The 12,965-nt window shown below is 33.3% G+C and overlaps 2 protein-coding genes across 2 annotated transcripts; both read right to left on the bottom strand.

The window, feature by feature from the left end:
- Window positions 1-1,462: 1,462 nt before the first annotated feature.
- Window positions 1,463-4,137, bottom strand: LOC111392926 (prohibitin-1, mitochondrial-like). The gene is made up of 3 exons (XM_023018339.1): window positions 4,009-4,137; window positions 2,785-2,972; window positions 1,463-1,633 (listed from the first exon to the last, which is right to left on the bottom strand). The coding sequence occupies exons 2-3, from the start codon at window positions 2,959-2,961 to the stop codon at window positions 1,463-1,465; spliced, it is 348 nt and encodes a 115-aa protein (XP_022874107.1). The 5' UTR covers window positions 2,962-2,972; window positions 4,009-4,137.
- A 5,461-nt stretch (window positions 4,138-9,598) lies between these two features.
- Window positions 9,599-10,537, bottom strand: LOC111392919 (fasciclin-like arabinogalactan protein 13). Its single transcript, XM_023018332.1, has one exon. The coding sequence runs from the start codon at window positions 10,470-10,472 to the stop codon at window positions 9,744-9,746; it is 729 nt and encodes a 242-aa protein (XP_022874100.1). The 5' UTR covers window positions 10,473-10,537; the 3' UTR covers window positions 9,599-9,743.
- Window positions 10,538-12,965: the final 2,428 nt, after the last annotated feature.

Genomic DNA, 12,965 nt, shown 5'->3' with positions numbered 1-12,965 from the left:
CTACAAGTTATGATTGGGAGAAAGCTAGAAAATTTGTCAAGTTTCTAAGAACCTTTTATGATGTCACATTAAAGTTTAGTTCTTCATTGAGTGTTACTTCCAATATTTACTTCCATGAAGTTTGTAAAATGGAGCAAATTTTGAAGAAAATGGGTGAGAAGCAAGATTATTTGCTAAGTAGTATAGCAAATAGCATGAAAATTAAGTTTGACAAGTATTGGGATAAAGTTGATAAAATGAATAAGATTTTGATTGTAGCAGTCGTGCTTGATCCTAGGTATAAGTTGGAGTTTGTTGTACATTGCATTGGTGTTTTGTATGATAGTGTTAAAGTTGAAGCCACAAAAAATGAGCTCATGAAATTATTGTATGCTTTATATAACCAACAAAAGGGATGGCATCGTTCAAACAATGGACCGAGTGGAAGCGGAAGTGGGGGTGATGAATCTAATGATGGAGTCACTTTGTTGGAGGATTTGAATGATGATGATGATTGGGATGATTACAATTTTGATTTTGGGTACAAGAAATTGAAAACTACCAAATGGATTTTTCTGAAAAAGATGAGGTACAACAATATCTAATGAAATCCACTGAAGATGTTAGTGATGAAAATTTTGACATTTTGAATTGGTGGAAGATCAATAAATCAAGATTTGAAATTTTATCTGAGGTTGCAAGGGATGTTCTTGCCATTCATGTATCTACAGTTGCTTCTGAGTCAGCATTCAGTACTGGAGGGCACATTCTTGATCCATTTAGGAGTTCTTTAACTCTTAAAACAGTTGAGGCCTTGATTTGTACACAAAATTGGCTAAGGGAAGAATATAGACTTTTGAAGGTTTCCCAAGATAGAGTTTGCATTGAAGAGACGGAGGTTTATGAAAGCATTGAGACAGGTAATAATATATATATAAACACACACACACACTATTAAATCTTATTAGTTGAACAAATTTGAATTTATTTATGATTGTTAATAAATTAATTGTGCTTTTTCAATTTTTTCTTGTAGAGTTTCTTAATAGGGAGTATGACAAGTCAAGCAATTGATGAATAGTTAAAGTTTTAGTATTAGTATCTACACTTTGGTATTTGTGAATTGTAAGCATCGATAAATTAATGTTATTGGACAACTTGTTATTTACATGTTATTAAATTTGACTATGTTAATTTGTAAAACTACGATTGAATGTGTCATTAGTTGTATTTATATAGTGTTTTTATAAATATTAAAAAATTTAATTATAGTACGAAATCAAACCAAACCCAAACGATTTCATAATTATATTCGGACCCGACGGTTCCATTTACTAGATACCCGAAAATTTTGATTTGGTTCGGTTCTCTTTAGAACCGAAATCGAACTGACCCGCGCTCACCTCTAGGAGGGCCTCCAAAGAAAACCGAACCGAACTGACCCGCACTCACCTCTAGGGGGGGGGTGGGGGGGCTCCAAACCTCAAAATGGATTTGAGTGCATGTGTAAATTGCAGCAGCAGGGATGGCGGTTTACCATTTGAAGGTCGCGACTACCAGAAGTGCTCTCCACTAAATGTGGTCGTGCACGAACATCATAAATGATTGGCCTCTCAAACCATGGGATCATCAAGTGTGTTCCTTCAGGATAAACCTATAAATCCAACATGAAAATGAATGTAGTGACATATTTCTTAGCAAAGATTGAATATATAAAAGAAGACTGAAGCTTTAGATTCATGGTAAATGTGTTCATGCGGAAAGCTATAGGCCACTGAACATACTCAGGTAGTGAGAAAATATGAAAAAATTGAGAAACAATACAAAAATAGAGAGTATATCGCAGAAGTGAGGCACCATTTGAAGACAACATAATAAAAAGATACCAAAATTTTTTACTTTACTGGTGAAGAATTGTGGAAATTCTAAGAATATGGTAGTTTCAACATTTACACCAAGGCAAAGCATGCATGACAAAGCTATCCAAATCCCACTCACCTCTTTCATGGTAATACAATTTGGAATGCAGAAATCACAAAAATACCCTCCTCTACACAATGTTCTTTACTCAACTTGAGGTCAGAAACATTGCAGGATGAATCCAAAGTAATATTTAGAATGAATTGCAAGATCTGTCAAAGTGACATACCAGGAATTATGCTTTATAATGGTCATGTCATTTGTCCAGAAATATCTCCCTTCTCCATATACAAATAAATCAGAGGGAAGTTGCTTATTATGTTCTACTTCTTTGACACAAAGTGCAATTTTCCACATAACAATAAATCATTAATAACATGTATTTACAAAACTCAATTTTTTACTGCATACACTGATGATATTCACTTGTGGCTCTGAATTTAAGGTGGTAAGATGCATATTGCCACAGGACAAGCTAGAAGATAGATATGTAGGTGGCAATGCATCACGTGTCATAAGAGACTTACTAGTTCCATAGTATATGGAGAAAGGTTAAATGCAATTTTCTAATTTTTTTTTTTTTTTTTAAGAAATCCACTGAAGGAGATTTTAGTAACGTGGACACAAAGGGAGGCAGTCTTTCCTGAAAGATAAGTTGCATAGAAAGCCTGAGCTAATCACAAAATGGTACTTTATACAGCAAGCTGTATATCATACCAATTGAGCAGAATCGCAAACACCCATTTTTATAGATGACAAAAAGTGTAAAACTAAGCAAGTAGAGAAACATGCACTAGGTAGTGAAACTAATTCAAAATATTATAAGCATTCAAAAAAGCACGTAAATGTCAAGTCTGATCTTAGAAATTGGAAGCAAGAAAATACCTTATCTTTGATACCAATAATTCGGTTGAAAACGACAGCTCGGTGCCCTCCATCAACGTTGTATAGACTGTTTGCAACTCCATACACACCAAGCCCAGCAATGACACCCAATTTAATTAAAGCAGATGCAGCACCCCCACCAGGCATCTTGGGAACCTTGACATTGTTCAGATTCATCTTCTAAACTTCTGCAGAAGCAAATCCCGGTACCATCCCATCAGATATTATGCTTTAGAAAAGCGTGATTGCTAAAAAAGAGCTTCCAGCTTATTTTATAATCAATTGTATTGAATAAAAATGACAAAGCGTGACATGTCAAATTCAATGAGGAAGGTAAAATATGTAAGATTGAGTCCAGCTTATTTTATAATCAATTGTATTGAATAAAAATGACAAAGCGTGACATGTCAAATTCAATGAGGAAGGTAAAATATGTAAGATTGAGTCCAGCTTATTTTATAATCAATTGTATTGAATAAAAATGACAAAGCATGACATGTCAAATTCAATGAAGAAAGTAAAATATGTAAGATTGAGCTTTGCTGCTGTGTAAATTATATGCCCAAAGAGGCCTTCAATAGGTTATGGAAAAAGTGCTTACTCTGAAGATACAATGTATAGCATACAAATGACAAAGTCTGAGCCCTCATATTTCTCTAGAAGTGGATAAGTTTTATGCCTCAAAGAGACTTACCAATCCAGAATAGCAAAATGGACATCTTATTTTCTCAAAACACATGTTTCACAGAAAGGCGAGCAAGTGTGAATTATGGTGTACATAATTGACAAAAGTCAAACGCCAAATCAATTACACTGTGACCAGAATCTAGATATGCACACGTTAAATCCTTGAAGCATCAAATTGACCCAACAACATTTGTCAAAAAAAACATTACTATTAAACAAAATCTTTCTTTATTCCCAAGTAATGATAAATGAAATATGGAACAACACAGAAGATAAATTCCACAAGTAGAGCACCAACCCCCTCACCAACGCACAGAGTAGGAGAACAGCTAGGTCTTCAAAACTTTAAAAAGAAAAAAAATGGATGAGCCACCAAACTCTAGTCTACTGCCGACTTTAGTTTCCATTAGATCAAAAATGAAATTCACAAGCAAAATATCTCATACAAAATTTAGACATGCATCCAATTAATGGAGCTCGCCTTACGAACAAATTATTATATTTATCTAAAGAGTTAGGAAAATGGGATCCGTGTACCTTTTGACGGAAATGGAGAGGAGGAATCAAAATCTGGAGAACAAGAGGGTAGAAAAAAGGAAAAAGGGGTTTTAGAGACTGAACTTGGGGAAGGGGTTACCGGTTTAGGGCTTTAGTGCATTCCGAAATTTCATTATTTATATTTTCTTATTAAATTTTATTTTTGAAATTTCAGACTTTTTTTTTTTTGAAATTACATAAAACCATGCTTTTAAACATCTCATTTCATAAATCATAAGCTAAATTTAGTATTTCGAAAATCAGATTTTCTAATTTATAATAATTAAATTAATTAGATTCCTAACCCATATACTATCCACCCATCACAATTTCAATTTCAAACCCTAATCCCTCTCTTCTCCTTATTAGGAGTGGGTGTGGATTGGGTTGGATCGATTTTTTCAACCCAAACCCAACCCAACATGATCAATTTGATTGAAAGTCAACCCAACATAGCCCAATTATTGATTTAAACCTAACACAAATCGATCAAGTTTGGGTTGGGTTGGTCAGTTTGGGCTTCGGGCCACTTAAAGTTGAATCTGATGTATTTGTTAAATTTGGATAATTTTTTAAAGTTGGAAATTACTTGAAAACCTCTCTTGTTTAAATACATATATAATGAATTCTTTTTTAAAATAATGTATAAATAAATTTAAAATTTATAAAGCGTTTTTTATTTTATTTTTTGGAATTCATTCATTTCATCATCAATAAATTTAAAATTTATGAAGCATTTTTTTTTTAAATTTTGGAATTCATTCATTTCATCATCATGTCTTTAATTTTTTACTTTATCATCAAATAATATTGGATTTGTATATATTGTTCATGTGAATCGATCTATGTGAAGAAAATAGACATTTATAGATACAAACCATTCTCTTATATTTATTATTGTGTCTATTAACAAATTTTTTTCTATCTTAGAAATTAATTTTTTAATTCATCGGGTCGGGTTGAGTTTTAATTCATAACCTGAGACCTAACCCAACCCAATCGAACTTCAAATTCAATTTTCCAACTCAACCCAACCTAATTGAACTTAAAAAACCAACCCAAATTGATTGGTTTGGTTTGGGTTGGTTGGGTTAAGCGGTTTTGGTTAGGTTATGCCTAGCCCTACTCCCTATCCCTACCCTTATCTCCTCTCTCTCTCTCACCATCGATGGCACCGCCAAGAGAGTTCAGTCGGCAAAAGAACACGTCGCCTGCAGGCAACGCCCCTATTATTGCCGTTGCGTACAGCGATTATCCCTCTCCCTAATCATCTCTTTCCCTCACCATAAACAGACTGCGCCGCCAAGAGAGCTCCCCCGGTAGGAGAGCACGTCGCCTGCAACAGGTGTGCATCGCGATGTTATGTAGCAGTGACGGTGGTTGTGCTGTAATGCAGTGGTGGTGGTGTGGTTGCGGTGGTTGGGTGAGTAGTGTGGTTGCAGTGATGTACTGATATGGTTTCTTCTTATCTATTTTTTGTGAAGGAGTGTTTGGGAGTGATTGTAGTTGAAAATGGTGGAAGTGGTGATTGCAGTGATTGTGGAGGCGGTAAGGCAGTGGCGTTTTGGATCTGATTTGTTGATGGAAAGCTGGTAGCGACGGCACGAGTTGTGGTGGTGAAGTGGTAGTGGTGGTGGTGCTGCTTGTAATCGTGGTAGGGTATAGCTATAGTTGCGACGACGGTGGTGTTATTGTTGGTGGCAATGGAGGCGGCAATGACGTCAACGGCTTGAGATGGGGTTGGATGCGTGTGAAAAATTATTTTGTTGATTATGACCAAGAATTGGTTAATTTGTAATATGTGACCTAAAAGTTTTGACTATGACTCACAATTGATTAATTTGTGATCGAAAATTTAATTGTGACCAATTTATCTAATAATTTGTAGTGAATAAATGAATTGTGACCAATAAAAGTTTTGATTTATGACCGATAAATAATCTATGATCGATAATTTGTGACTGTATAATAAGTTGTGATCTATAATATTTGTGAATTGTGACCAATAAATAAATCGTGACTTATAAATTTTTTGATTTTTGATTTTGTGATTGATGAACGAACTGTGACATATAAAATTTTTGAATTGTGACCTTAAAATAATTTATGACATAAAATTTTTTATTTGTGATCAAAAAATAATAAATGACAAATTAAATCATTATTTTGTGATCAAATTGTATACATCTGTAACCTAAATATATTTAAATTAATTAAATCATAAATAAATTTTAATAAAAATCTGATTTTTGAATTTTGAAACTTGTTTTCTTGATTTTGAAATGTGTTATACTTAGACTCTTATTTATGAAATTTTTCCTTTTTTTCTCTTTAAAATCTAGGCTGAAAGCTACCAATTCATTCTTAATCCTTACCACTTATTATAGGTGGAAATTACATACAAGAGTTTTAAATTTCTCAATTCAAAATTTAGATTTACAACTTTTTTTTTTTTCAAATTTCAGATAATTGAAATTTTAAATATTAATAATATTATTATAAAATTAAACCAACCCACCTGATCCTCCACGCAACCCAACCCAACCCAATTCCTTTCCAAACCTAAAAATCATGTTCACTCTTTATCTTCTCTTCTCTTCTCTTCTCACTCTCTCTACCAGCCCTGTCGTTCACTGCGTCACCACCTCTCTCTAATCTAATGACACCATGCACGATGCTTTACTACACCGCTACATGCGATGCCTCGCTACGTACAATAGCAAGGCACTGTACGTTGCAAATGGCGAGCGATGCGCCGCCCTAGAGATGTTGCAGTTTTTTAAAATTTTTTATTAGATCTGTTTAGAGCCTATTTGTCTCCCATTCTAGGAGAAAATATAGAGTTTTGAATAGTAGTTCAAAGTTTCAAATTAAGGTAGGTAGAGGTGCAAATGTTTATTTCATTTTCAAATTATGATTTTTCGATAAATGATTGAATGAAATGGTACCTTCGGGTACGATACTTCGACATTACAACAGTTTGAATGATCATTCTCTGGCTCTACGTATTATGATAATGCTACAATAAATGGATTTTGTCGAAAATTCATCTATGTACGAAGGTATGAATCTATAGTTCGAAATTTCTAATTTGATGATGAAATGCACCGATGATATCTATTGAGTTTCAAACTCATGGGTTAATTCCCTTTCTACAGGTTAAATGGATTTCATTGGTGTGTGGATGATGGTAGAGGATAACACAACATGCTATGGAGGAAGTCGGTGATTTAATAATTTTAATTCGATCATAAAATGTTTATGTTTTTTTTTTTTTAAATATGGATTTCTACGGAGGTCATATGTGGAACTATTATAAGAATATTTCTTTATGAATAAGTTATGTTTAAAAATAGATATGTGTCATAGAAGTTAATTTACAAATCATCACTTTAAAAAAAAGTGTTACTGTCTCTTTAAAAATTTCAGTTTCTGTCTTGACTTTAAAAATTCTTAACTCACTCGTTACTTGGAATTTTTAAAACCAAAACCAATGGCACTAGATAGCCACATGGGTTAGCTTCTGAATGAATTTGAAATCATGTCAATCCGATATCGGTAGAATTTTATATGTCACTTTATGTAAACTGCACATGGGTAGTGTTACTATTTTTCAGCTTCTGCCCTTAGTTTCAAAAATTCATAACTCACTTGTTACTTGAAATTTTTGGACAAAATCAATTGGGATTGATAGCCTCAAGAGTTAACTACGGAATAAAGTTGAAATCATGTCGCTTTGACGTGTGTAGAATTTTACATGGCACTTTAAGTAAGCTTCGCTTGGTTACCTTCAAACCTGAACCCCTATGGGATTTTGAAAAATATTTTAGTAACTCATATGTTGCCGACAGAAGTTGATTTTCGGATATGTCATATTATAAGGAGTTTTCTACTTTACATTAAAATTTCACAAAGTTTCGAGGTTGATAGCCATGCAAACAAATTTATTTTGATAATTATCGTTTGAGATAAACACTAAAACAACAACATTATTTTTAAAGTTTTGCCAAAAATTTCATGTCAATAGTAGTTAGTTGCATGTAAACCATTCTAAAAACATTTTTTGAAATTGTTTATTTTAGTATTGAATTATTTTGTTTTAGGAAAAAAAAAACTTGAATTAAATTCTTAAATTAAATCTTTATACTTTTCGCTAAATGTATAGTCAATTATTAAGTTTACGGCTAAAGTACATTTAATCTAGTAACATTTCGATCCTTCCGAGTCGTGACGTTACAGTTTTTATGGTAGGTATTTGTTTCTTTGAGATGGTGGTGTTATTGCCGATTGTTGTGAGGTGGTGGTGGTTCTGGATGATGGGTTGGCAGCGGTGCCGTTAAAGGCAATGGTATAGTGGTCACAAATTATTTGGTTGATTGTAACCAATAAGTTGGTTAATTTGTATCAATAAATAATATATGATCAATAAAATAAATAATTTATGATCAATAAATAATGTGTAATCTTAAATTTTGTTAATTTATACAATAATTTGATAATTTGGTAGCTAGAAATAATTTGTGATCAATTAGTTTGATATTTTATGATCATGAAATAAATTGTTAATTGTGACCAATTAAAAAATATGTGACCTATTAGTTTGATAAATTTGCAATAGAGAAATAAGCTGTGACATTTAAAATTTGTGATTTGTGATTTGTGACTGTGACTGTAACTGTGACTGTGACGCATGTAGTTGTGATTAATATATAATTGTGACTATAAATTATATAATATTGTGATTTTAATATATTTAATAAACTTTTTTTTAATTAATTATTTTATAAATAAAATTTAATTAATATTTGATTTTCTAAAATAATAAACCTTGTGAAATGGGTTATACTTAATGTTTGAATTATGAAATTTCCCGTTGTTATGGCATAAGGGTTAGCCTTATTTGGGATTGTGGTGTTCTTACGAAGATTAACTTTTATTGTATCGTAAAAAGAATCGATTGTTGGAAGTATTAATTAAGTGTTCAAGAAATTTTTGTTTTAAATTATTTTATATCTCAAAATCAGCATTTTAGCATTTAATAAATAAAAGTAATTTATAATTGTGCTCGAATGCAATTACTAAATTGGACATTGATTATAATGATACCTTTATGTATTATTATTATTGAAATAATTATAAAATTTTCCTTTTATAATAATATGTAATATTTATTAATTTTTATAATAAGCACTGTATTATTATATGTCACATGTTGAGTTGTGTGTCATATTGTAATATAAATTTTGTCATTTCCGACTTCTAAAAATGTTATGATACATATCACCACTAGCTTACGGCTGTCAAAATATCTCTACTACCGCCGTTGTTTGGCAACAATATTCATCGCCATTGATAGGATACTAAAAGGGACCGAACACTCACACCTCAAACATAGTGGTTGACATGCGGGATGATTGAACACTCACACTTCGGGGGTCGGACATTATTTTATACACGCGGGGTCCACGCTCCATGTGAGGATCGGTCACCCATTTTCGGGCACTTCGACATTATTCTACTAAAAGCGACCTTCATCATAAGACCAGTTGGGTCGCAAATTTTATGTACACCTAAATAGAAAGAGAGAAAATACAATGAAAGAGTTGAGCTTTATTGAAGAAAACAAATTAATTAAATTACGTATCAAAACAAAGAAAGAAAAGAAAATAGTAATCCAAACAGAACACGTGCATGGATTAATGTAGGTATAAACAAAGTTACTTGTACCAACTTTTTTACACCAAATAACACAACATTAACCAAATGCAAGACACCATTCCAAATCCCACACTCATCTTCCCAGATCCATTCGCCGCAGCCGGCGCATCGGGTGTTTTGTTGTTGTCACTGGAATCACTTTTCGTGCCATTCAGGGCCGGAGGAGAAGCAGCCGGAGCCTTGGCTTGGGTAAATTCCACAGGCAACAAAACTTTGTCAACTTGGTAAACAGCCAAAGGGAAGTCTTTTCTAATTGCATTATAAATTGGGACATCAACAATTCCTGTAGAAACATTAACTTGATTGCCCTGTCCTGTGAAATTGAGCCCAAATACTCCACCATCTTGGCCTGTTGCCTGAGTTCTGACAGGGTTGCTGACGGTCTGCAGATTTTGTACAGTGTAGTATTTAGGAAGAACGTGATACTGAACAAGCTGCACTTGTTGTTGGGTTGAAAGCTTGTTAAGAGTTCCTGCGGGGAGATTAAGGAATGCATTGTCTGTGGGGGCAAAAACAGTCATGCCTTCATTGGAATTGTTCAGTTGGTTATTAATCTGGTTTCCTGCTTGTGTTTGATTGAGGAGGCGGATGAAGGTGGTGTATTGGCCGGCTTTTTCAAGGATTCCGGTGATGTTGATAGGGCCGGAAGGGGCGGGGGCCGGAGCGGATTGAGCATGGAGGGTAGAAATGAGGGAGAGGATTGTAGTGAGAGAGAGAAGGATGAGAGAGAAACTCATTTTGGCCATTTCGTAGTAGAGTTGGTGGTTGTGGTGGAGACTTGTGTGATATGGGGTTTTATGGGATAGGATGTGAAGTGTAGACTTTGTTGGAATGAGCTGGCTAAGTATATAAAACTAGACAAACCCTACGTTGAAAGCACAATCCCAACTAGTTAAATAATGCAAACCATCCATTGAATCTCATTCACCCTGAAAGTCTATTTGATATATTAAATTGATTACACTACAAAGAATTTAGGACAACTTCTTGCTTAGGTTAATGAATAGATATTTCGAATTATAACAATGAATCATTCTGTAAAAATGAATACAAATTTCGAATGCCTACCATCTACAAGTTGTTGAGCATAACATGATGAAGTTGGGACTCAATTCATGAACATATAAGAGGGACATGAGTTGATTAAGGTGCATTCGCGCAAGAGTGGAGATGGACTGTATTCGTGAGCTGAATTCTTGAATGAAACATGAGATAATTTTATCCATGTTTTGTCCAAATTATCAAATATTCTACAATAAGCAATGAGCATTTAGCTATTATATATTCTGCTCCATCACAAACTTGTCAGTATAGTTAAAGATAATTACAACTGGAAGTAATAAACTTTTCATGAATGTTGGAGTAACAAATTTATTAGTCAAACTTAATAAAACAAAGCCATTTTAGAGCATAATTATTTCTAAACAATAAGTAAAAACAACGGGTCGGTGATCTTGTGATTAGGTAAGGCTGTCTCAAGCGCAAATGAACAAAAATTAAACCCAAGTTGCAATACCTACTCAATAGAAAATGTGTATTCAATCAATTAATCATAGAAAGATGAATGACAAGCATATTTCGGACAACCTGGCCGAACATGGCATGTGGCCTACCTACGTGGTTTCTACTAAGAATTCTACAAAATACAGCAAAATACAGCAATTTAACAAGCTGTTTCTGATATTTCATGACTGGGTTGGTCCATTTTAAGAAATTATTATCCAAAATTACCAAATTATATATAACAGATCATGTTAAAAATCATATTGGTAAATTTTGAAGTGAGATTATAATATTCCAATTTTGATACCGTTTATACAACTATAACCTAGAGGATTTTACTCCTTGAATTTCTATTATTCTTAAACAAACAGTTTTCCTGAATATGATATGTCCATATAATCGTTAAAAAATCATTTTTAATGGATGACTATATCTTTATTTTCAATTAAATTAAAAGACTAGGAGTAGTGACAATCTTTGATGCTCGGACTCTTTGAAATGGTTAGAGTATCTGTGTCAGACACGACACGACTTGAGTATGGGTATGAGATATGTGTTGGATCCTCCAAATTTCTACCGGACACTTCGCCCTTTTTTACTTGTTCTTTTTTCTTTTCCTCTTCTTTCCCGCTTCCTATAATTGAAAACTAAACCCCAAAATTATATTTTATTAGTCTCAACATCTTATTCAATACTTATTTCCTTTTTTGTGAACTATTGATTTTGGTCTATTCAAAATGACATTTCGGGTTAATAAAAAAATTGAAGTTTGAAAAACATACTCACGTACCCGTGTCCGAAATTTGAATTCTTTTTAACCATGTCCCCGTATTTTATATTTTAGAAGATAAAAGATCTGATACTTAGATACGTACCCGTACCCGAGTCTACAATAACTATTGGCTTATATAATCATGGTCGAGATCAATGTGGTGCAATATTATTAAGTGTGGCTCACACAATGACATACACATCCAAATGATATCCACGCGAATATGTTCCATGACCAAGAGTGTCTCACACAGACACGTGCAATAGTTCGCTCAACCAAATAACATTGCTTATGGCAATATTCCAAGATCCACCACCTATAGGTGGAAACAATCAATAGGAAACAAAGCCCAACAGTATCAAGATTTGGCATTAAACTTGGCCAAAAATAATGCATCCAATTTTAACTAGGGAAAAATTTACATCTCAAGTGTTATGTTTACTCTAATTCAAAAATGAGGTAAATTGTTTGAAAATTCAAAAATCAGGTTTGTATTTAATTAATTAAAAATATTTATTAAATAAAGATAATAAATTCACAGTTACACGATTAATGGTCACAGCTTCATAATTATAGGTCATATATTTATTTACTGATCACATATCGTCAACTTAATTGATCACATATTATTTTGTGGTCACAAATCAAATATTTCAAGGTCACAGATAATTTAAATTATAGGTCACATTTTATTTATGGATCACATAGATCATAGTTTATTGATTATAAATTATTTTTTAGTCACATACACCTAATTTTTTGTCACAAATCAACCAAGTAGCTGGTCACAAACGTCCAAATAATTGGTCACAGACGCCTAATTGTTGGTCACGGACACTCCCACCCATCACCTCACCAACAAGAGCTTCACCGCCTCCTGCCACCACCATCATGAGCACCACCATGCCAATAACGTCACCACAATACCATGCTCACAACACAAAAAAAAAAAAAAAAAAAAAAA

Source organism: Olea europaea, unplaced genomic scaffold (genome assembly GCF_002742605.1).
Source record: "Olea europaea var. sylvestris unplaced genomic scaffold, O_europaea_v1 scaffold996, whole genome shotgun sequence".
NCBI lineage: Eukaryota > Viridiplantae > Streptophyta > Magnoliopsida > Lamiales > Oleaceae > Olea > Olea europaea.
Note: the sequence above shows the minus strand (reverse complement) of the source record. Positions and strands in the feature narration are given on the sequence as shown.